The sequence below is a fragment of the Gopherus flavomarginatus genome, chromosome 3, assembly GCF_025201925.1.
Source record: "Gopherus flavomarginatus isolate rGopFla2 chromosome 3, rGopFla2.mat.asm, whole genome shotgun sequence".
Taxonomy (NCBI): domain Eukaryota; kingdom Metazoa; phylum Chordata; order Testudines; family Testudinidae; genus Gopherus; species Gopherus flavomarginatus.
The window spans coordinates 35,919,295-35,945,665 of record NC_066619.1 but is presented as its reverse complement, the minus strand read 5'-3'; the positions used below and the strand labels follow the sequence as shown (position 1 = coordinate 35,945,665).

At 43.1% G+C, this 26,371-nt stretch overlaps 1 protein-coding gene across 2 annotated transcripts in view; it reads right to left on the bottom strand.

The window, feature by feature from the left end:
- The window catches only part of DDX4 (DEAD-box helicase 4), a 116,816-nt gene that overhangs the window by 28,916 nt on the left and 61,529 nt on the right, over positions 1 to 26,371 (bottom strand). For both annotated transcript variants that reach the window (XM_050946952.1, XM_050946953.1), the window contains 4 exons: positions 23,553 to 23,594; positions 11,708 to 11,755; positions 11,557 to 11,601; positions 4,373 to 4,515 (listed from right to left, as the gene is read on the bottom strand). In XM_050946952.1, coding sequence (XP_050802909.1) covers positions 4,373 to 4,515; positions 11,557 to 11,601; positions 11,708 to 11,755; positions 23,553 to 23,594 — 278 coding nt within the window. The remainder of the gene's footprint in view (positions 1 to 4,372; positions 4,516 to 11,556; positions 11,602 to 11,707; positions 11,756 to 23,552; positions 23,595 to 26,371) is intronic.

Here is a 26,371-nt window from a genome sequence, read left to right as displayed (position 1 = left end):
TCATCAGCTGAGTCAGGTGCCACCTGAGGAAGGCTGATTTTCATTTTTGGCGGTTTGGGTTCTGTCGTTTTGCATCACAGTTTTGCTCTTAAGACATCTGAAAGCATTCTCCAAATCTCGTCCCTCTCAGATTTTGGAAGGCACTTCAGATTCTTAAGCCTTGGGTTGAGTGCTATATCTATCTTTAGAAATCTCACATTGGTACCTTCTTTGCATTTTATCAAATCTGCTGTGCAAGTGTTCTTAAGTGAACATGTGCTGGGTCATCATCCGAGACTGCTATAATATGAAATATATGGCAGAATGTGAGTAAAACAGAACAGGAGACATACAAATCTCCCCCAAAGAGTTGAGTCAATTTAATTAGCGCATTATTTTTTTAATGAGCACCATCAGCATTGAAACATGTCCTCTGGAATGGTGGCCGAAGAATGGGGGGATATATGAATGTTTAGTATACCTGGCTCGTAAATACCTTGCAATGTCAGCTCCAAAAGTGCCATGCAAATGCCCGCTCTCACTTTCAGGTTGACATTGTAAATAAGAAGCAGCCAGCAGTATCTCCGGTAAATGTAAACAAACTTGTTTGTCTTAGCAACTGGCTGAATGAGAAATAGGACTGAGTGGACTTGTTGGCTCTAAAATTTTAGATTGTTTTGTTTTTGAGCCCAGTTATGTAACCAAAACTACATTTGTAAGTGACACTTTTATGATACACAGATTGCACTATAGTACTTTTATGAGGTGAATTGAAAAATACAATTATTATTTTTACAGTGCAAATATTTGTAATAAAATAAAAAAGTTAGCACTGTATACATTGTATTGTGTGTTGTAAGACATCGATATATTTGAAAATGTAGAAAAACATCCACAAATATTTAATACATTTCTATTGATAGTCTGTTGTTTAACAGTGTGATTAATCACAATTAAAAAAATTAAGTTGCAGTAAAATTTTGAGTTAATTGTGTGAGTTAACTGCGATTAATCCACAGCCCTAGTAGAAATGTACAACTTAAAAAGGGAGATATAATAGAATGCTAAACTGTATTATACTGTTCAGCCACTAGGGGGCGTTGGGTGTAAAATACCTTTAAACGCTAACCTCAGCCATACATGGGAGACCACTGAAGGATCTTATGAACACAGCAGGTGTGTGTACAAGCAAGCTCTGTAGCCACTCCACATCTGGTACAAAAGTACATGACAGGAAAATTACTACTGTACATCCTACATGAAGAATTAGGAAGAGCTTGGGAAAAGTGCCATGAGAAGCTTTTGGATGCTTTCTTCCAGCAGATGCATCCTTATCAAAGGAGAGGTTTCCTTGTTGGAATTGACTCTACTATCTAATAACTGCAGGGGAGGAAACTGGATGATACTGCTTAAGAGAATGCAGAATCAACCCGTCACAATGAAAAAAAATTGAATTTAAATAAGTTAAGCATCTGACCCTTCTGCTAGCATACACCTGTAACAAATTCCATTTATGACATGTTAGTATGGGAGCCCTATTTAAGATGAAGCTTTTGTCCAACCTGCTTAAATAGTTGAAGAGATTCTTGCATAGGGCGCTCACACTGCTGGTTTGTTAAATGAGGCAACTTTTCAGCACTATCATCAAATCCAAATACAGACTCAAATGCCAGTTTTAATTTTAGAAGTGTGTTTAAACATTTATTAATAGTGAGAATTGTAATCTTCAGCTCTCTTGTGGCTAGCCTGAGCAAAATGGGTTCAATCTTTTTTCTTAACCTAATGAAAAGTTACTCAGAGGAGTAGTTTACTAAAGATATTTCTCCAAAACATTTTTACAGTTTTTACAGCCTTTTCAAGCTTTTCATGGTTTATAATTTGGGTTATAAAAATAATCTTCCCAGAACACCTGGACCTTCAAGTAGAAATTTTTTTTCAATAAGCAATTTTAAAATCCAATTCTTTATGCAATTATGAAGTGCATGCAACATCAAAACCAGAAGAGAACAAGACTGAATAAATACCAAACAAATTGTTATATAACTGTTACCACATTTATTGACCGAAATATGAACAATTTTTAAAAAGTCAGTTCCAGTGGTGTCACTTGGAGCTGTGCTGGCTTTTATTTATTTGTTGTTGTTTTTTTAAATAAACATAAAATAAAAATCAGGTATACTAATTGGCTCCACCATGGGGGGGGGGAACTCCACAGCAACAAATAGCCATAAAGTTTTTGGCCAAAATGTTGTGAGTTGTACTATACTAGCAAGGTCTGGACCTCACTCTCAGTTCTCTCTTTGGTATCCCTACATAACCCTCTGAAGTTCTGGAGTTTTCTCTTTCTTTCTTTTAAATTAAACACACACCTGTGACATAGACAGATTAGACCAGTCTTAAGTATCAGCCATCAGTAACCAACTACAAACACCTACTTCAGTGGTCCCCAACGCAGTGCGTGTGGGTGCCATGGCGCCCACCGGGGCATTTATGTGCTCCCACCTAGTGCCTAGCAGGGGAGAGAAGCCACGGCCCCGCACCTGCCAGGGACCGAGAACAGGGCTGCAGGCTGTGGGTGCCTGTGTTCTCGATCCCCGGCAGGTGTGGGACCCACCTAGTGCCCAGCAGGGGAGAGAAGCCAGGGCCCCGCGCCTGCTGGGGACAGAGAACTCCTGAGCTGCAGGCTGCGGGCGCCAGTGTTCTCGGTCCCTGGCAGACATGAGGCAGCAGCTTAAGCTGGAGAGAAACTGCGGCCCTGCGCCTGCCAGGAATAGAGAACTCCAGGGCTGCAGATTTCATTCTACGTTAAAGTAAGAATAATAAATATATTTGGACCAGCAGTTCAACAATGTTTTACTTTTTTAAAATAAATAAGATGAAAACTGTTTGATATTTATTTTGTAAAAACTCCTTAATTTTTTTTACAGGTAGATAAAGTGCAAATTCACATGGTAAGGTGAAAGCGTAATTGCCAAATAATTTAATTAATACCTTTTACATGTAAAATTACCCTTTTTATCTTATGGATCCATATATTATGTAATATTTAATTTTTTTGTATTATTTAATGTGCAAATACAAAATAAGCCTTCAAAAAAATGTTGGCGCCCCCCACACTCCTCCTGAAAATATCAATGTGCTACTGGCCACAAAAAGGTTGGGGATCACTGACCTACTTCATTAACTTCTTACCAAATAAGATGTATCTACACATTGATTCTCTTTCTAATGCTGGGAAGACACACAGAGAAAGAAAGTTTACTGTATTTCACACAGCACTGCATTTGCTCCCACAACATAAGAAATATCCAAAAGAAACAAAAAACTGCTCCTTAAGCAACATCATTTCTTGAAGTTGACGGATCATGCTATCATATGTAGAAAAATAGTTTAAATTATATTTACTCTTCCCAATTTTCTGTAAAAAACTATATTTTCTGATCACAAAAACTCTTATGCTTACTATTTCCATTCTTCAGTGTTGCAGCTTTTTATATATGGTATCAATTAAAAAAAAGTAGGTCTCCTCAGGTAGCATATTGAAAGTATTTGATTTAGAGAGAAATTAGTAGTATGTATTTATTTTTGAAGAGCAAACAAAACAAAATTTTAAATTTATATAACGTGGAATGTTAAAATCACCACTTCCAGAGATCTAATACTGACAACTGTACATCATCTTTACTTTCTCAAAACATGCTATTTTAGTTTTTTCGTTTCTCTCATTACGGACAATGGAAACAGACCATCAAAGGTGAAAAAAATACTAAAATGTACTCTAAGGATTCTCATTTGCTTTAAAATGAACAGATTTCAGAAGACCTTTTACTAAAACGTTCCTAATGATTTTCTAGAGGTCAGTATTTTTTTTTAATAAAGAAAAAATTATTGCAAAGGGAAAAAAATTGGGTTTTACCTTTTGCTTCTTTGTAGTGTCTAAAGAAGGCCCCAAAGGTTGCTTTGGTTTTTTACTTTAAAAATTAGAGTCCTATTAAGCATGGAAGAATATTATGGAGGAGGTGGTGAAGTTTCACAACACTCAACGGACACGACACAGAGCAATTGAGAGGTGAAAGGATTTTCTTTAAGTCAGGCTTTGGTGTGTTTGACAGTTATTTAATTTCACAGTAATTTGGAAAAAATTAAGATTCCACGCTTCCGTTTCTGTCACCCTTCAAAGTTGTGAGAGCTAACAAAATAAGTCCTTGAAACTCTGTCCGTTAAAAGACATCACCCTACAAAAAATTCAGAGCTCTATTTTGCCATTTGTTATATTTTTAATCAAAAGAAAAAACTTTTTATATATCATAAAGCAGCAAAAAAGGGAACAAACTCATTTTTAAAATACCTTTTGCCAGTAACTTTAAGTAATAGAGGACAAGAGTTCACTAACCAGTATTGCTGGTGGAGGATCAAGCCCTGACACTTCCACAAGAATTGTGTCATATTTATCAAAATTAATTCCTGTCTGGTAGTGTGCAAAGATGGCTTCTTCATTGTCAGGTGGAGGTGGAGGCACATAGGTCACCTTTGGACCTTTAGAATACAAAAGAAAACCAATGGTTCAGATACATGAACAATAATCTGAGGGAGCATTTTAGTTAAAGTAAAGTAATTTGTTCCATTCGGAGCAGCCAGACAATTGAGTAGAACTTCATTAACCTGCACTTTATAATCCAGGTATGAAAAATCCCTTCTCATTTCTCAGCAAAGATTCAATAGTGTGCTACAGAGGTTATCTAATACTACATCCTTTTTTTAAAAAAAAACACAAAATATACTAGTGTATGTTTATTGCACAAATATTACAATTGAAAAACAAAAAAACAAAAAACTTACCTGTAGTTGTCAAAATCCAAGTTTTTGTGAAACATTCTATTTGCTTAGCATTTGTTCACTTCTCACAAATGGCTCTTCTAATCAATAGGAGAGAATTAGCAGAGTTCTACTGGGTAACTAAAAAACTAGAAGCTCAATTTTACACCTTTACAGTCTTGTTTACACTACAAAGTTTACATTCTGCTGAAATCAAGTCTAGACCAAAAACTCTGTCTGGCACATCAGTAAGCCATATGGAGAACTTGTATGTGGATGTGAGGTGTTCTTCAAGTGCATTAGAAACATGTTTGCGTGACAGAAGGGAATGTCTTCCCTACAATTAATACATCAGGAAACGCACACATAGCAGAATATTTACAAAGAAGTAGCAGTAAACGCTATAACTGTGAAAAAAAATTCCGATGTCTAGTACCCAGCTTGGTCACTGATAACGCTGCAAATCTATCCAAGATGAGATGAAATTATTTAGAAGAGAGTTCCAAGCTAATAACATGGTTGCAGTGCTCATTTGATGCACCTCCTAGCCAAAGACGTCAGTGTTCCATAAATAAAGGGTAATGTTGTTGAAATTGCAAAATACTTCCCTAACAACCACTTTGCAGCAGCTGCTCTGAAAAAAGTGGGAGGAACTACACTAACTCTCCCACAAGACATGCAATGGAACTCCGTAATGGACTGTTTTGAGCACCATATCAAGAATTGGTCTAATCCGATTACAGTTTGTGAACAAAACTGTGAAAAAATAGATGGCACTGTCACAGCCAAAAGTTCTCAACATTGGGCTTAAGAGAAATGTTGAACACATGTTGAGCACCCTGAAGCCTATTTCTGTAGCCTTGAACAAAATGCAGGGAAATAGCTGTTTTATTGCTGACACTGTTGAAGTTTGGAAGGAACAAAGTGAGATCTTAAAAACAGAAGCATGCAATCATAGAGTTAAATTACAAGCATTAAAAAAAAAAGAATGGGACAAGACCTATCTCCAGCTCATTTTCTTGCAAACATTCTCAATACTCAGTACCACAGTCAATCCCTAACTGCTGAAGAGGAGAAGTTGGCTATGACATGGACATCAAGCAATCATCCCTCCATAATACCAACTACCATATATACTTGTATACTCGGGGGAGGGATAGCTCTGTGGTTTGAGCCTTGGCCTGCTAAACCCAGGGTTGAAAGCTCAATACTTGAGGAATCTGTGGTAAAAATCTGTCTGGGATTGGTCCTGCTTTGAGCAGGGGGTTGGACTAGATGACTTCCTGAAGTCCCTTCCAACCCTGATATTCTATGATTCTAAGCCACATTTTTTTAGTAAGAGGGAAGCTACTAGAGAAGAGTGTCGGTTTATGAACAGGTATAGAAAGGGAGAGGTGGGACACAGCCCCTCTCCCCAACAGAGGAAGGAAAGAGAGAGGCAGCACAGCCAGAAGGGAAGAGGTGGGGCCAGAGTCTCTCTGCTTCCAGCCACGCTGCTCTCCTCCCAGCCTCCAAAGCAGCTGCAGCTCCAGGGCTGGCAGGCTGCAGCAGTGCCGCTCGGCCTCGCCCCCCAGAGCAGGCTCTGGCCGCACCACCCGGCCCACTGGAACATGCTGCATCCATGCCACCCAGCCTAGCCCGCTGGAACACACGGCAGCCGTGCTGCCCAGCCTGCCAGAGCAGCTCCAGCCAGGTCAGAGCCATCCTCCCTTGGTCCTCCCCAGATAAGGAGGGAAGGGATGGGATGGGGAGAGTGTGAGGTTCCCAGGCTAAGGATGGGGTGATCACAGCGGTTACTCTCCTAACCCCCAGCTTCTTCTTTCCCCCCACCCCCAAAATTTCCCCACCAGTTGCTGTCCCACCTTGTCAGGGTAAGCAGCTGGCACGCTGGGACACTTGGTTTACTTAGGTTTACCTCCGTGCCTGCAGACGCTGAGGTAAACAAACCATCTCTACCTACCAGCAGCTCATCCTGATGGCCCAGGAGCCAAAGTTTTCTGAACCCTGAATTACAGGGTCGGCTTATGAACTGGTTATAAAAAATTTCCATTTTTACTTATCCATCGGGGAGGGGAGGGGGGAGAGAAGGGTGTGTGAACCATTCAAGAAATACATGTTTGCTGATGATGTTTTAAAGAAAGTCACACCAGTGAACTGGTGGAAGCTGCTTAAGCACTTGGATTCAGAGACTGTTGAAGTGATAATCTCACTTTTAACAGGAGTAACTTTTTCTGCCAGTGTAGAAAGAATATTTCTCTCTCTTTGGACTAATTCATTCCAAATTGAGAAATTGTTTGGGACCTGAAAAAGCAGGAAAGTTTCTTTTTCTTTTCCAGTTTACGAACAAACAGGAAAATGAAGGTGAGGAGTTAGCTCCAGAAGCCAATATTTTAAGTTTCTATGTTGACCTGGCTGACATAGTCGATTTATATTTATTAATAATAATAATAATAATAAAAAAGCCATTTAACTATTTTAGTTAACAATTTTAACAAAAACAAACCTGATTTAAAAAAACTTGAATGTTTAACTACATTCAAGTATCAGAGGGGTAGCCGTGTTAGTCTGGATCTGTAAAAGCAGCAAAGAATCCTGTGGCACCTTATAGACTAACAGACGTTTTGGAGCATGAGCATGGAGCATGAAATTTCCACTACATGCATCTGACGAAGTGGGTATTCACCCACGAAAGCTCACGCTCCAAAACGTCTGTTAGTCTATAAGGTGCCACAGGATTCTTTGCTGCTCTAACTACATAAAAAAATTCATATGCCTGTTTTGTTAAATTATTATATGCTTGCTGTTGAAGAAAAATATCCAGAATACATAACGCTGTTGTTTTAGTTAAATAAAACAATTTAAATGTCTGTCTGGTGATGTTCTCCTCCTAATGCAGCACGGCAAGAAAATCCTCTGAATATTAATGATTAACCTGTTGAGTTGGTGATAGTTTACCTCCCAATGACTTCATAAATATCTGCTTCAAATAACTTGGGTAAATTAAATAACCAATCATTCATTTTCTGATATAGCTGTAAACTAATTTGAAAAGTCTTAAAAATAAATCACCTGTGTAAAAACATATGTGTATCTTCTAAAAATGAAAACCTACATCTATCTCTGAGTTGTGAAGAATATGTATTAAGGTTGTAACAACCAACAAGAATGCGCTTTTATGTAGAAATGCATGGATTAAATAGCATCTTCCTGACTAGTGATTTAAATCAAATCCACCCTGAGGATAAATATAAAATTTAAAGTTATTTTAAGTTTCCATAGCCAACATATATATGTATTGTAAAGAAATGCTCTGACTAGCAAGTAGAAGAAAGGCCTTGAAAATAAAAAGCGATAAGGCCAGAAGAAGTAAAGTAGGAAGGACGTCTGGTTCAAAGAATAACTCATGAGATAACGATAAGTTTCTGGGGCGGGGGGAAAAAAAAGGGCCTCTGACTGACAGGGGCAACTACAGATGGTTTTAAATCAAATAAAGAGAATCTATCTTAAAATGAGCCAACACAGCTCTTTCCACCCCACACTCCAATATTAAAGCTTATATGAAGCCAAGTGCAATGGGAAAACTGTTGGACAGCCAGGAGGAGGGGAGGAAAGGCAATTGTAAATCCTGTCTAGATTAAGACTGGAAATAAGGGTGAACTGTCTCCAACTGGTTTTTAACTAAAATCAGTAATTGGCAGTGTGACAGACCCAGACCAGTGGGGTACAGGAATCTGGTAGAGGGCAAATATACTGGTCACTGGCTGAATAGTTTTCTGTTCCCTGAGTGACCACAGCAGGGGCTGCACTAGATTAATCAGGAACCTGCTAGAACCAATTCAGGCAGATAGGCTGATTAGAACACCTGCAGCCAATCAAGGCAGGATAATCAGGGCACCTGGGTTTAAAAAGAAGCTCACTTCAGTTTGTGGCACGCAGGTGAGGAGCTGGGAGCAAGAGGCGCAAGGAGCTGAGAGTGAGAGGGTGTGCTGCTGGAGGACTGAGGAGTACAAGCATTATCAGACATCAGGAGGAAGGTCCTGTGGTGAGGATAAAGAAGGTGTTTGGAGGAGGCCATGGGGAAGTAGCCCAGGGAGTTGTAGCTGTCATGCAGCTGCTACAGGATGCACTCTAGACAGCTGCAATTCATAGGGCCCTGGGCTGAAACCCAGAGTAGAGGGTGGGCCCGGGTTCCCCCCAAACCTCCTAACTCCTCCTGATCAGACACAAGAGGAGTTAACCCAGACTGTGGGTTCCACCAGAGAGGAAGATCTCTGAGGTGAGCGCAGGACCCACCTAGGTAGAGGAGGAACTGTGTCACAGCAGTGACATCACTTGTTTGTTAAAGGGTATAAAAAGCAAACTCTTAAAAAGAGTTCATTGCTAACACAGTAACTCCCCACTTAACGTCCTCTCACTTAACATTGTTTCGGTATTACATCCCTGCTCCATTACAGAACATGCTCGTTTAAAGTTGTGCAAAACTCTCCTATAACGTCGCTTTTACTCCCCCCCCCCCGATCATCTCCCCTATGCCGCCCCCCGCTCCCGTGCCTCATGCCCACCGGACTCCATGGATCAACACCTTCCCCCTGTTCCCCTTGCCTCCCACCCATGGCAATCAGCTGTCTTGTGGCATTCAGGAGGCGGGGGGGGAGGAGTGAGGACGCAGCACGCAGCACCCCCGTGGCAATCAGGTGGTTTGTGGCATTCAGGAGGCTGGGAGGAAGACATGAGCCACGTCCTCGCTCCTCCCCCCAGCCTCCTGAACATCACGGGCAGGAGGCAGGGGGAAAACGCTGATCTGCGGGGTACACCAGTGGTCGGGAGGTGCTGGAGGAGGAGTGTAAGGGAGCTGATAGGGGGGCTGCCACCCTGTTTAATACCTGTATTAAATTGCTTGTTTAAAACTGCTTAAAAACTATATAATGCCTTTTGTCTGGCAAAATCATTTCCCTGGAACCTAACCCCCCTATTTACATTAATTCTTATGGGGAAATTGGATTAGCTTAACATCATTTTGTTTAAAGTTGCATTTTTCAGGAACATAACTACAACGTTAAGTAAGGAGTTACTGTAGCTGCCTGACCACATTGGAGCTGATCAATATGGGTCTAAGCACCCTGCGTTTAGCCCATTTGTAAGTATATTGATCAAATACTTATAAATGTTTTGTTATTATTTGGATGTAGTAAATTGCTTATTATTTGGGCTTTTTAGGCATGTTATGAGCAATTGTATACCTTGAGATTTAATAAATGAATTTATGGTTAAGTTAGTGCTTGGTATTTTCCCATATTAATAATTTCAAATATTAATAATTGAAACAAATCCCCTTCCTCCAGAGAAGGAATTAATTGCCAGAGGCACCGTTCTGAACTCTTGAGGATTCACAATTTTGTTCAGTCTTAGCTCGAAGATCTGCACGCAAAAGCCATCCTTTTTTTGTACTAGGAATTATTCTGAGTAGAACTCTCTGCTCCTCTAAAGGGAAGCTTGTGAGAGGAGTCCCTGAAGAGGGACGGAGAAAGGGATGAAAGGGACAGAGTGGCAGATACTGAATGATGTAACCTAATATTATGACCTTAAAGACATTCGTCTGAGGTGATCTGCTCCCAAGCCTGATGGAAATGGACAAGACATTCCCTAAAGGAAGGAAGGTGGATTAAAGGATGCAACCTTAAAATCAGAAGAGTGAAGGCATAGGGACTGTGCATGGGCCAAATGATAACTGCTGGCTAGAAATCTCCTATTGGGGGATCAAGAGGCATATGTGCACTTGAAATGCAGCATCCCTAGGGGGGGCTAATCAAGAAGAACTTCAGCCTTGTGTCTTCCTTTGATCATGGGACAGGAAGGATCTCAGAGAAGATACCTTAGACTTCTTTCTTCAGCATGCTTTAGAGTTCCCTGAAATCATCTACTATCTCTAAAATATCCTGTGATGAAGTGTCATTTGTGCCAATGTGACCCAGCACCAGTGGATCCTTGCCTATCAACTTCAGAAACCTACCCACTGTAAGAGTGATGTCTTTCGTCTTGGTTTCAGGAAAGCAGCACATTGTCCAGTAGTCTGTCTGTAGCTTGCAGAATGTTCTACTCTTTTCTTCTGAGTAGAATCTCCAGCAAGGATCATGTGTCTTCCTTGAATAGTTGGAGAACTCTTTATGGGCAAGCCTGATTTTCTTACAGGTTGCAACAAGCACCACATGTGTCCTAGATCTCTTTCCAGGACACATGGACCTGCTGGATCGCACATTACCAAATCTTGCATCACTCCTATGCTCATCTTTGAGTCTGCCTTTCTCAATAATGTATTTTAAGCCTGGAATACCTTTACCTATCCTGTACAGCAACTTTCCTACCTTCTGTCTTTCAAGTAAATTCAATACACTTAAGTGAATCCTATTAATCTAACAACTAGAGAAATAATACTTAAAAAATGTCACAAGAACTTTGCACCAATGTGACAATTCCAAATTCTGGTCACACGGTACTCTGTGCAACTGAAATGTTTTGAAAAGTTAAAAAAAACAAAAAACCAGTCTGTGGATTGCCTTAGATTATAAATTCCAAGATGGGCACTCCGTGTACGTTGAGGCATTTACAGTATGTTTTTATATTATTTGCTTAGTACTGTTCATTGTCACTCAACTACATTTATAGATTAATGAAATCTAAATCAGAATTAAACTTTACAAGTTGCATCTTCTTGCCTTACAAGTAACCCTACATACATGTATCCCAATGAATTCCTTAATTTACCTTGATTATCACCATTTTCTGTTTTGCCGTGTGATTTACAGAAACCTTAAGTGGAAAAGAAATTGATTAGGAAAAAGAAATAGAAAAGTCAGGCAATAAAAAAAAAAAATACCGAATTCTTGACAATATACCTTATAGAGAATCTACTTACTTCTTCCTGAACCTGCAATTACTTCTTCGTTGTAACCTCTGTATCCTCCTGTTAAAATGCGTCACATTTATTTTATTTTGATTTCCAAAATAAACGAACACTTCTCAGGCTCTACTGCTTTTCAAAAATTAAAAGTACAGTCACAACAGACAAACATGCATGAGGGACAGCATGGAAGATTCTTAGGTCCTTGTAGAAGTAAATAAATGGGTGATAGGGCTGGACAGTTGGCAGAGTAAACACAGTGAGCTAAGGGATCAAGAAAGTAAGGTGAGTTAAGCTACTGATGACAAGGACCAAAACTTTAACACAGTGGATAAGGGAGAGTGACTTGACCAAAGCACTGAGTTGAGAAAAAGGATTCTGGCAGCAGCAGTCTGATCAGACCTGAAGGAACAATGTTGCAGTGATGATGACCAGAGGAGAGATGGATGCAATAATCAAGAAGCAACATGAGGGCATAAATGATAGTTTGCTAGTATGGTCAGAAAAGAGACCAGATGTTGATCATTTGACCAGAGGTGAGGAATCACCCACATAGTCCAGTATGGGGAAACAAACCACAGAAAGGAAAAATCTATCTTTGGATACCTCAAGGCCAGGGTGGATAAAAATCAATGATTTTTTTTAAAAAACCCTGACTTCTTTTATTTAAATTGGATATTCTTGATAAAATGCTTTTTGAGAGAAAAAACCTTTCTAAAGGATTGTTTTAATTAAGATCCATGAGGAGCTCTCTTTTAGCTATAATGTAATAGGAATTATAAATTCAAATTCTTTAGTATAAGACAATATATTAATGTAATATTTAAGAAAAGTTTTGTAAATGAGTTCCAATAGTTCATGGATTAGGGACCCAATCTTATCGCGTTCCACAGGCTTCTGTATAGATTTAAGGTTAATCTTTCTATCTATCCAATAGGACTCGGCGCTAGACTACAAGATACCATCAGAGATGCTTAGTTTTGCAGTTCTCAAACTGAGAATTTGTGTCTCCAAAGGTAACATGCTTGTTAACAGCAAAAATGTTTTTAAAATAAATAAATAAATAAAATATAGAGAGGTGAGAAACAGACCTTAACTTTATTGTCCCTCTGCAAATTTGTGTACACACAATCAATCCCTTAACTCTCGGGCCTGGTCTACACTACGGGTTTATACCGAATTTAGCAGTGTTAAACCAAATTAACCCTGCACCCGTCCACACAATGAAGCCATTTATATCGATATAAAGAGCTCTTAATATTAATATCTGTACTCCCCCCCCCCGACGAGAGGAGTAGCACTCAAATCGGTATTGCCATTTCAGAATAGGGTTAGCGTGGCCGCAATTCAACGGTATTGGCCTCCGGGAGCTATCCCACAGTGCACCATTGTGACCACTCTGGACAGCAATCTGGAGTTGGATGCATTGGCCAGGTAGACAGGAAAAGCCCCGCAAACTTTTGAATTTCATTTCCTGTTTGCCCAGTGTGGAGAGCTGATCAGCACAGGTGACTATACACTCCGAGAATCGAAAAAGAGCTCTAGCATGGACCACATGGGAGGTACTGGATCTGATCGCTATATGGGAAGAGGATTCCGTGCTAACAGAACTCTGTTCCAAAAGACGAAATGAAAAAACATTTGAAAAAATTTCCAAGGCCATGATGCAGAGAGGCCACACCAGGGACTCAGCACAGGGCCATGTGAAAGTTAAGGAGCTCAGACAAGCCTACCAGAAAACCAAAGAAGCGAACGAAAGGTCCGAGGCAGGGCCGCAAACATTTCGCTTCTATGCTGAGCTGCATGCAATTCTAGGGGGGGTCCGCCACCACTGCCCCACCCCTGTCCGTGGATTCCGAGGTGGGAGTAATCTTAGCCTTGCCTGAGGATTCTGCCGACGGGGAAGATGAGGAGGAGGAAGAGGAGGACGAGCTTGCAGAGAGCAGACAGCACTCCATTCTCCCCAACAGCCAGGAGCTTTTTCTCAGCCTGACAGAAGTACCCTCCCAGCCTTCCCAAGCCACTATCCCAGACAATGAAGCCATGGAAGGGACCTCTGCTGAGTGTACCTTGTAAATATAAAACATGGTTTAAAAGCAAGCGTTTTTAATAATTACTTTGCCTTGAGGACTTGGGATGCATTTGCAGCCAGTACAGTTACTGGAAAATTCTTAACATGTCTGAGGATGGAGCGGAAATCCTCCAGGGACATCTCCATGAGGCTCTCCTGGAGGTACTCCAAAAGACTTTGCAGAAGGTTTCTGGGCAGGGCAGCCTTATTCTGTCCTCCATGCTAGGACACTTGACCACCCCATGCATGTAGCAAGTAATCTAGTATCATTGCATGACAAAGCCTAGCTGCATATGGTCTCGGTGTTTGCTGGCATTCAAGCAACATCCGTTCTTTATCTCGCTGTGTTAATCTCAGGAGAGTGATATCGTTCATGGTAACCTGGTTGAAATATGGGAATTTAATTAAGGGGACAGAGATGGTTGGGCTGTTTGCCTGTGGCTTAAAATAAATCCTTCCCTGCATTTAGCCAAGCAGGGGGACAGGGGAGGGGCAGATTGGCGCTGAGCTTTTTTGCGTTTGGCTACCTGGGAACTTCCCTGCTACCAGCCACGCGGTGAGGGAGAGGGTGGCTAGCAGCAATCTTCCATGATACCAGCCACGCGGTGCGGGGAGAGGTAAAGCAATTATCCCAGAGTATTGTAAGGGGGCGGTTCTGGTGCTGCATGTTAACAGGAAAGCAGCAGCACTCAACGGGCTTTTCTTGCTATTTGGGAAAGGAAGGTGCTGCATATATGAAGGCTGTAGAAGCCGAAAGACAATGGCTTGACATGCAAGCTGAATTCTGCTGCCCAGACCTGCGTCTGTGATCTCTAACACCAAAGCCGCAGGCAGTCAATATTAAGATGCAAAATGCGACCTTGTAGTGAGATCACATTTGCTATGTAAGGTGAATAGTGTTGTTGACCGTGAAAGAGGATAACTATTGTTCTGTAAAATGTATCTTTTTAAATACTTCTCTTTTTCCCTCCCTCCTGCAGCTGCAAATTTTTCAAGTCTCCCTCCTCCGTCTCGAAGGCTATCTCAGATAAGGCGGTGGAAAAAAAAGACGTGAGAAGAAATGTTCTCAGAAATCATGGAAGTGATCCTCAATGAAAGAGCTCATCTGAATGAGTGGAAGGACGTGGTAGCAAAGTACAGGAAAGATGCCAGTGACTGTGAGGAGAGGAAAGGAGAGACGCTCGAGATGAGAGGTGGCGGCAGGAAGATCTGAGGTGTTGGGATGCAACTCTGGGGCTGCTGCGTGATCAAACGGACATGCTCCGGCATCTGGTGGAGCTTCAGGAACGGCAGCAGGATCAGAGTGCCACTGCAGCCCCTGTATAACCATCCTGCCCCCTCACCATGTTCCTTAGCCTCTTCACCCACCAGACGACTAAGAACGCATGGGGGGAGGCTCCGTGCACTCGCCCATTCCACCCCAGTGGACAGCCCAACCAAAAGGCTCTCATTTTTAGTGGCCTTTTCCTTCCCTATCGTCCGCTCAAACCCCACTTGGGCTACCGTGTCAGTTCTCTCCCTCTTTTTATAATTAATTAAAAAAGAATACATGATTTTTAAACGAGACTGACTATTTCCTCAGGAAGCAAGCGGTAATCGAAGAGGGAGGGTGGGTGGCTTACAGGGAATGAGTCAATCGCAGGGAGGGGAGGAGGTTCATCAAGGAGAAACAAATACAGCAGTCACACCATACCCTGGCCCGTGATGAAACTGGTTTTCAAAGCCTCTCTGATGCGCACCGCTTCCTGGTGTGCTCTTCTAATCGCCCTGGTGTCTGGCTGTGCGTAATGAGCGGCGAGGTGATTTGCCTCAGCCTCCCACCCCACCATAAAGGTCTCCCCCTTCCTCTCACAGAGATTGTGGAGCATACAGCAAGCAGCAATAACAAAAGGGAAATTGGTTTGGCTGAGGTCTCAGCGAGTCGGTAATGTGTGCCAGCGCACTTTTAAACGGCCAAATGCATATTCTACCATCATTCCGCACTTGCTCAGCCTGTAGTTGAACAACTCCTGACTACTGTCCAGGCTGCCTGTGTATGGTTTCATGATCCATGGCACCAAGGGGTAGACTGTGTCCCCCAGGATAACTACAGGCATTTCAACGTCCCCAACTGTTAATTTCTGGTCTGGGAAGTAATTCCCTTGCTGCAGCCGTTTAAACAGAGTGGTGTTCCTGAAGACGCGAGTGTCATGAACCCTTCCTGGCCATCCCATGTGTATGTTGGTGAAACGTCCCTTGTGCTTGCAGCACCATTGAAAAGTACCCGGTGCGGTTTATGTACTGGATGCCCTGGTGCCAAGATAAGGATATGGGTTCCATCTGTCGCCCCACCACAGTTAGGGAATCCCATTGCAGCAAAACCATCCACTATGACCTACACATTTCCCAGAGTCACAACCTTTCGTAGCAGCAGCTTAATGATTGCTTTGGCTACTTCCATCACAGCAGCCTCCACAGTAGATTTTCCCACTCCAAACTGATTCCCGACTGACCAGTAGCTGTCTGGCGTTGCAAGCTTTCAGAGGGCAAGAGCCACTCGCTTCTCAACCGTGAGGGCTGCTCTCATCTTGGTATTCTGGCGTTTCAGGGTAGGGGAAAGCAAGTCACAAAGTTCCATGAAAGTGCCCTTACGCATGCAAAAGTTTCGCAGCCACTGGGAATCGTCCCACACTCGCAACACTATGCGGTCCAACCAGTCTGTGCTTGTTTCCCGGGCCCAAAAATCGGCATTCAATGGCTAGAACCTGCCCCATTACCAGCAGGATCTCCAACATGCCGTGGCCCGCAGTTTGAGAGAATTCTGTGTCCATGTCCTCATCACTCTCGTTGCCACTCTGCTGTAGCCGCTGCCTCCTCGCCTGGCTTTGCAGGTCCCGGTTCAGCACTGACTGCACGAGAATGCGTGAGGTGTTTAAAACGTCCATGATTGCTGTCTTGAGCTCAGCAGGGTCCATGCTTGCCGTGGAATGGTGTCTGCACAGTTCACCCAGGAAAAAAGGCGTGAAACGGTTGGCTGTTGCTGCTTTTACGGAGGGAGGGGTGAGGCTGTACCCAGAAGCACCAGCGGCAATGTTTTTTACCCCATCAGGCACTGGGATCTCAAAAGCCAGCATTCCAATGGGCAGGGGAGACTGTGGGAACTATGGGATAGCTACCCACAGTGTAACGCTCCAGAAATCGACACTAGCCTCGGTACATGGACGCACACCGCCGAAATAATGTGCTTAGTGTGGACGCGTGCACTCGACTTTATACAAAGTGTTTTAAAAGAACAGTTTCTGTAAAATCGGAATAATCCCGTAGTGTAGACATACTCTCTAAAAGTGCAAAGTTTCAAAAAGTTCATTGAATAGAAGATTGTTGGGGGTGGAACAGATCTGGACAAGGAGAAGAAGTCTGGACATAAATGTGAGAAGTGAGGGACATATGCTTGTTTTGTTAAAATATTATGTTTTCTGATGAAGAAAAAAATCCAGAATACTTAATGTTGTTGTTTCAGTTAATTTTAAATAAAACAATTTAAATGTCTGTCTGGTGATGTTCTCCTAATACAGCATGACAAGAAAATCCTTCAAAATGTTAATGATTAACCTGTTAAACTGGAGATAGTTCACCTCTCAATGACTTCATAAATATCTGCTTCAAATTACCTTGGATAAATGAAATAACCAAAACAATCATTCATTTTCTGATATAGCTGTAAAACTGATCTGAAAAGTTCTCAAAACAAATCACTGTTTAAAAATGTATCGTGTGTACCTTCTAACAATGAAACCTACATCTATCTCTGAGTTGTGAAGAATATGTATTAAGGTTATAACAATCAACAAGAATCACTTTTATGTAGAAAACCATGATTAAATCTAATCCACCCTGCTCAAGGCAGCTATTAACCTAAAAATTCTAAGAATGTAGATAATAGTCTGCTTTTGTCTTATGGTCTCGAGGGCAAGGAGCTCAAAAACTTACCTACTAGAACACTTATGTTGCTTACTGTAAAACTCTGGGCTCCTCCAAAGAAACCATCACAATCGAAGTGAAATTTAAGATACAGATTAAAAAAACAGAATACTCTGATCCATCCACAAGTTCATATTTTTTCAATTGAACATTTTAAAAACGGTAAGTATGATGTCCAGCTTGGCACAAATTTAGAATTTGTAGAAAAAGCTTTTATATATACACAAGCCATAAAAAACAGTTACTAACCTTTCCTAACTGTTCTTCAACATATGTTGCTCATGTCCATTCCAATATAGGTGTGCGCACGTTACGTTTCCCATTGCTGGAAGACTTCCCCCCTACTCAGTATCTTGGGGCTCTGGTGCCTCCTGGAGTGGCGCCTCCATGGCGCAGTATATAAGCACTGTTGGCCCGCCCCCTCCTCTGTCAGAGTTGCCAGCAAGAAGGAACTGAAAGGCAGGAAGGTGGGTTGTGGAATGGACATAAGCAAACATCTAAAAGAACAACAGTTATGGAAATGTTAGTAATCATTTTTTCTTCAAGTGTGTGCTCATGTCCATTCCAATACAGGGGACTCCCAAGCAAACACTCAGGTAGTGGGGTCAGAGTTTCTGTGAGACACGGACTTGAGGACTGTTGCACTGAAGGTTGCATCATTCTTTGGCTGCTGAGTAAGGGTGTAGTGTGCCGTAACCGTATGGCTAGATGACCAGGTGGCCACCCTGCAGATGTCTACAATTGGAACATGGGCCATGAATGCCACTGATGAGGCCTGTGACTGTGTGGAGTGTGCCGTTAAACATGGAGGAGGAACTTTTCCCAGTTCATAGCACATGCTCATGCAGGACTTCATCCAGGAGTAAAACCTCTGAGATCGGGCTGGCCTTCATCCTTTCTGCAACAGACAGAAATAACTGGGTGGATTTTGGAAGGGTTTGGTCCTTTCTATGTAAAAAGGCAAAGCACCTCTAACATCCAGAGTGCAGCTTCTGTTCGTGGTTAGCCGTATGGGGCTTAGAATAGAAGACGGAGAAAGATGTCCTGACTGTTGTGGAAATGGGAGACCACTTTTGGAAGGAATGAGGAGTGCAGTCGCAACTGCACTTTGTCCCTGAAGATGACTATGTAGGACGGCTCGGAGATGAGGGCTCAGATCTCCAAGACCCTTTGAGGTGATAGCCACCAGAAAGATGGTCTTCCAGGACAAATAAATGAAGGGACATGTTGCTAGCAGCTCTAACGGTGACCCTGTCAGTTGTGATAGGGCCAAGTTGAGATCCCGGGGGGCAGAGTTTGGCATACCTGTGGATACAGGTGCTCCAAGCCCTCTAAGAACTAAGAGCTAATTTCTGTGAGCACGGAAGGTAAGCAGCCTCCAGGTGAATGGAGTGGGCTAAGCAATAGTCCCAAAGTTTCAATGCCTCAAGGCTTAAGGTAGATGATCAGGCTCCCGTCCCTTGCTTGTTTATATAGAACATTGCCATGGTGTTGTCTGCGAGGACTGATACAGACTTGCCCCGGAGGTTGCGGCAGAACACCTGGAAGGCAAGATGTGCTGCCCTTAGTTCCTGGACTTTGATATGCAAGTGTACCTCCTCTGGTGCTCACAGACCTTGTGTCCCAAGGGGCTCCAGGTGGGTTCCCCATGGATGCCTCAGCATCCGTGACCGGTTCCATTGACGGTGCAGGCCCTGCACATACTATATCTTGATTTAGCCACCACTGAAGGGCATCTTGCGTCGCTTGGGGAAGAGTAAGCACACTGTCTAGCAGGTGACACCCTGGTATGTACACCAATGCCAGCCACAGCTGTAGAGGGCAGAGTCCGAGGCATGCATGCTGCACTATATAAGTGCAAGAGGTCATATGCCCAAGGAGTTTTCGGCAGTTTCTTGCCCTGGTGGTGGGGCATGCTAGCAGGCCTTGAATGAGCGTTGAGATGGTCCTGAAGCACCTTTTTGGCACGGAGGCTCTTGCCTGGTTTCCATCGAGGATATCCTCTAGATGGGCATGAGCACGGACTTGTGCTCAGGTTCTCGAAAGTGGACTGCACAATCTGCACATGCTGTTCCACTAACTCCCTGGATCGACCTCTCACCAACCAGTTGCCCAATTATGGGTAGACCTGCACTCCTCTCCTTATGAGGAAGGCCGCCACCACTGCCATATATTTTGTGAAGGCTCTCCAGGCCACCAATAGGCCGAAGGACAGAACCTTGAACTGAGAGTACTCCTGATTTTCTACAAACTCAAGGTATCTTCTGTACCGCTGGAAGACGGCTGTATAAAAATATACAACTTTCAAGTCGAGGACGGCATACCAGTCCCCTGGATCTAGGGAAGGAATAATTGAGGCCAGAGAGACCATGCAGAACTTCAGCTTCTTCAAGAACTTGTTGAGGGGTTCCTGAGGTCTAGGATAGGGTCTGAGATCCCTGTTGGATTTTGGGATCAGGAAATAGCAGAAATAAACCCCTTTGCCTCTTACCACTGTGGTAACCTCCTGTACTGCTCCCGCCCTTAGGAATAACTGCACCTCTTGGGCCAGGAGGTTTTTGTGAGAAGGGTACATGAAGAGGGATGGGGAGTGGGAAGGAGGGGAGGAGAAACTGCAAGGTGTATCCCACTTCTACTATGAGGAGCACCAATCCGTCAGACATGATGTTGGCCCACGCCCAGTAAAATTGGAACCAACAGTCTAAAACCATACGGGTATGAACGTGAGCATCGCCCTTGGGCACATCCTCAAAAGTTTTGTCTGTTGCCCGATGATTATCTCATGGGTGCAGATGTTGAGGCTGTTGAGAAGTGAGGGCTCTGTCTCTTTCTGAAACATCTATTCCTCCTTTGCCCAAAATCCGACCCATAGGCTGCGGCTTAAAATGTTTCCAGGAGGGGGAGGGGAGACCCAATGATTACAAGGTTATCCTTGAGGCTGTGGAGCCGGGAGTCGATTGTTCTGAAAACAAGGACTGCCCCTCAAATGGGAGGCCCTGAAGCATTTGTTGGACCTCATGAGAGAGGCCGGACGACTGTAGCCAGGAGCTCCTCCTCATTACCACACCTACGACCCTTGCCCAGGCCGCCACATCCATGGCAACTAGAGCCGCCTTGGTTATTGCTCTGCCCTCTTCAGCCAAGGTCCCAAATTCCTCCCTAGAGTCTGCTAGTAGGAGCTCTTTGAACTTCTGGATTGCCAACCAGGAATTAAAATCATAACAGTTAAACAGGGCCTGGTGGTTAGCAATTCTAAAATGAAGGCCCCCTGTGGAGTACACTTTTCTCCACAGGGACCGATCCTCTTTCAGAAGGGACCAGAGGGGGAACCCTCCCCTCTCAGGGTGCCGAAAGACAGCATCACTCTGTGGGAGACCTAGACCACTTGCGGCCAAGGGGTCTACACTAGCCACTGAGGAGGCATCTGCCATTGGCCAGACCCCACCCTGTTGGGACAGGTTCCTGGGTCCTGCCTGCAGGGCATCTGTCATCCACTCTGGATCCAGTTCCTCATGAGGCATACAACTCTGCCTGCGATTCTGAGCCAGAGGACCCACCCCTAGATGACCAGGGTGGTGCCGTGACCTCTGGTGACGAGCAGTGTCTCTGAGGAGAGTAGTGCTACAATGAATAATGGTGCCACCATGGGGAGCTTTGCCGTGATGTAGAGCAGTGTCTCAACAACAAGTGGTGCAGACAGCGAGCAATGCCATGGCAAAGAGAGGCATGGAGATTGTGATCAGCGCCTGGAGTATGACAGGTGCCAGGAGTATGACCGGTGTCTAGGTGGGGTCCCACATCGCTGCGGTGAGTGTGGTCTCCGTGCCAACTCTCCCAATGATGAGCGGGATGGACAGCAGTGTCCAGCCATCATTGTGGGCTTACTCAGGGCTGGTGCTTACCCTTTTGTGGCCGGAAGCAGTGGTACCTGGTTTATTCCCTGCAGCCCTCAGCTTGGGGACAGCAGTGCCTGGAGAGTGAAAAGGTTTTGTGCCTCCTCATATGCCTCTAGTGTCAAGGGTGCTGCTAGGGTCGTGTCCACTTCTTAGCTCACCCTATGTGAGGAGCCTCTTGATGCCAGACTCAATGGTGCCGGTTGAGCTGCCTCCAAATGAAGAGTGGTCTGCCACAGATGACACTCTCTCAGCAGTTTCTCACAAGGGGGAATCTCCCCGATCAGACGTTTTTGACCACTTCTTCAGCACTGGTGATGGGGATCGGTGCCAAGTTGTCAGCGCCTGAGAAGCATGCCAGTGCCAGGAGGATGGTACTGGGGAGCCCAAGCCATGCTGGTGTCCCAAACAGATACCTGCACATTCCTGGTAGAAAAGATGCTTGGTACCAGGTCTGGTTGCTGCTCTGAAATGGGACTGAGTGCTGCCTCTGTAAGTAGGAGCTTCAGACCAAGGACCAAAAAAGGAAGATGATCAACTGAAGCTCCTACAGATCTGGCACTTACCCTGAATATGACCATCTCCCAGGCACTTTAAACAGCTCATGAGGGCCACTGACTGGCATGTGCTTGCTGCACACCGCACACAGTTTGAAGCCCTGGGACCGAGGCATGACCCGAGTCCTGGGCAGGTGCTTACCGACTATCTATCATTATATTTATGCTAACAAACTAGTTACAATTATTTATAGGAAGACTACCACTACGGGGATCACTTGCTGAGCAAGAGAGAGGAGTGTTCCAGTGATGGAAAGAAGAAATTGAGGAGGGGACGGGCTAGTAGGTGCCTATATACCGCACCACGGAGGCGCCACTCCAAGAGCTGACCCGACAGATAGCACTAGGGGAAAAAAAAAGTGTTCTGGCGATGGTGCACACAACGCACACATGCCTACATTGGAACGGACATGAGCAAGAACCATTAGAAATCTCTTTCTTAAAAGGTAAATAAAGGTATTCCAGCAAGTTCTAAAAACAAAAAACGAAACAGTGCTCCATAGTTGCTAGTGACAAAGTGATCTGGTATGCTTGGGATACTAAAACTATCCTACGCCTGTTTGGAAAGCAGTCTATATTCCTTTGTCAGTGGGATTAGTGACTAGCTAAAAAGTTAAATTGTGAAGGAATCTTGATGGACAGAACTAAACAACATTTGGAGAACTAAGAATCATACCTTTTTTAAATTACATACAGTGGCTAATCCTAATGGTTTGATGGAAGGAAAAAGATGGATGACAGCCAGGACTAGAGATTAAGCATATGCACAGTACCCTGTACTTTTAGCGTAGTATCTATTAAATAGCTAGTTTGCCCTGCCTGCATACCAAACACTACAGCCATATTGCAAACATCGGTCTAGTGTTTGAAAACCTAAAACAGAAATGGACTGATTAGAAATCAAACTGGCTACTATATTTTCATTATCCAAGATGAGCGAAATGCAATAGTAAATAAGTAAGAGTGAAAAGTAAATTTACCTTTTTTAAAAATGTTTCAGTTTTAACAAAGTTATTTGGTACAAAGTGGACAAGGAAATTTAAGACACCAGTGAAATGTAACTTGACGATGTCACTTTAAGATGCTTCTGCTAAATTCTAGCAAATGCATCTTAATATTTTCATTTTTCTGCATTTAAGCAGCTCACAAGCACTTCCCAAAAAATGATAAAATAAGTCTCAGTCTCTCAAGATAGATATTATCCCATTTATAAACGAGGAAAATGAGGCATGGAGTGACATATGATTTGCCCAAGTTGTCAAAGAAAATGAGTATCAGAGCTAGGAATACACGACTCAAACTTCCTGACTCCCTCCCCTTCCTTTCAATTACTAGTTAATACACACAATCTTTGTATAATCAATACATAAGAAGCTGACCTTTGCTTCCAAATCCTCTGCTTCTATTACTGTCATTATCACCTGAAAAACAAAGGCAGAATTGTTTACATGTAATTGGTTGTAACAGTGCTTCACAGATCTTAACACAATATCTTAAAGCTGTTACGACTACAGGTAACAGAAAGTAGGATCCCTTCCCAGTAAGAAAAATCTGGCAGTGGTTTTGTCAGTCGTTCATTATCCATCCATCCAGTAATTCTTTATGTAAGAATGTCAACTCCTGCTTTCAAGCAGCAAAGGCTAAAAAAAGAAAAATCAGTAACATGCAGTCCATAAACTCATTCCATGCCTTCTCTATTATAGTGTCTTTTAGGTCATAGTATCAGAGGGGTAGCCGCGTTAGTCTGGAATTGATGCATCCGACGAAGTGGGTATTCACCCACGAAAGCTCATGCTCCAAAACGTCTGTTCGTCTATAAGGTGCCACAGAACTCTTTGCTGCTTTTAGGTCATATATAGTTATGGGACATCAGAGAGGACTTAACAGCTTGTCCAAACTACAAAGCTCTTCACAACACAGTCATTCCAGTAGAGCTCTGTAGAAGAGATGCAGAATAAGCAGACAGGAGTTGTTGTTCTGCTGGCATAGCTACACCACATGCCAGACTAACACCAGCTAAGCTGAAAGAAACACACTATTGGTACTGTGGTGTCTACACTGAGGGTTTTGCCAACATAGCTATGTAATTTTTTCACACTACTAGCAGACATAGCTGTGCCAGCAAAACTTGTCCTTCCTTTCCACTCAAACTTTGTAGACTATGATTAAAGTAGTTCCAATTTTTTGTCTCCAGTTGTCCCATCCTATAAGGAATACCTCAATTCACGTGACAAAACAAATCCCCACCCAAAAAGCAACCCTGCATTTAATAATGGCACTTTTTTTCATTTTGTTCACTAACATTTTTCATCCCAAAATGTCATTGAAGAGAACCAATGGTCCATGCAATTGTTAAATGTGTGGCAAATATCATGAGGGTCTCTTACTGAGAATGGAAAATACAGTACAACAATCATTAACTTGAACACCTACTAGAGTAGGGACCTCCCACCATTCTACTTCTACTACATTAAAAACTACTTTGATTATCCAAAGCATTTCAGATTACTCAACATCAAACTCCACAAGACACATGAATAAACAATTCTAACATGGAGAGTGGGTATAATAGGCAGCCAGGCCCCCAGTTGCAGAATTTTACGGGAAAATTTGTGTTTTATTATGCCCCACACAGGGTGGCTCAGGAGGTGGTATGTGCTATTCAGCTTCCCTAGTTTATCAGTAATCTCCCTGGACTCCAGAGAGGTTACTGATGAATCCAGAAAACTGAGTAACAAGCACTGCCTCCTCAGTCATCCCAGACCGCTTGCTTCAAATATCCAGTTGGAAAATAAACTGGAAGCTACAGCAACAGCTTGCCTTTCCATGCAGAAAGTTGTTCTACAAGTTAAGCTAGATCTCCCCACCAAGAAGTTTTGCCTACTAGTATCCATACCAAGAATCAGTGGAATGTTAAAATAACTGTATAAACTATTTAGGAGAGAGTAAGCAGAAGCAGAGGGGTGGTGGTAGTGCATCAAGGATGCCATTACGTGGTTTAGTTATTGACGATTAAAGACAGACCCTAGAATATTTTCCTTCTACCTGATAAGTCCCAAGATGGGGTTGTAGGCAGGAGATCTGTCACTGAACACCAAATCAGACACAGGAACAGTACGTGAAACTCCTTAAATAAATCTATCTAAAATATATAAAAATACTTCCATGATCATGAGGGACTTCAATCTAGGAAGCATATGCTGCCACTTCTAAAATATCACTGGAGTGCCAAAAAATTATAGGAACATGAGTACTTGGGGCACCTTGAAGATTAACAAATTTATTTAAGCATAAGCTTTCGTGAGCTACAGCCCACTTCATTGGATGCATGCAGTGGAAGATACACACACACACACACACACACACACACACACACACACCACATGAAACAATGGGTGTTACCATACACACACTAACAAGAGTGATCAGTTAAGGTGAGCTATTACCAGCAAGAGAGCGAAAAAATTTTTGTAGCGGTAATCAAAATGGTCAACTGCTGCAAATGGACAAGAGGTTGTCAGGATCAGTGAGGGGGGGATAAATATGGGGCAATGGTTTTACTTTGTGTGATGACCCATCCACTCCCAGTCTTTATTCAAGCCTAATTTAATGGTTTAATGATAGCTAGGAGTGCTGGTAGCGCAGGGTAACCCAGGAACCTATCCTTGCAACAAAGCCCGTTGCCAACTCTGTCCACATATCTATTCAGGGGGCACCATTGTAGAACCTAACCACATCAGCCACACTATCAGAGGCTTCTTCACCTGCACATCTACCAATGTGATATATGCCATCATGCGTCAGCAATGTCCCTCTGCCATGTACATTGGCCAAACCGGATGATGCCACAGCACAACTGGCTGCTGAGCTCTGTGCCTTTATCCTCACACACAACTATTTCAAATTTGATGACAATATATATCTCCAGATCAGTGGCACCGCTATGGGCACCCGCATGGCCCCACAACATGCCAATATTTTTATGGCCGACCTGGAACAAAGCCTTCTCAGCTCTCGTCCACTCACGCCCCTTCTCTACCTACACTACATTGATGACATCTTCATCATCTGGACCCATGGCAAGGAGTATCTGGAAAAATTCCACCACGATTTCAACAGCTTCCACCCCACCATCAACCTCAGCCTGGACCAATCTACACGGGAGGTCCACTTCCTAGACACCACGGTGCAAATAAGT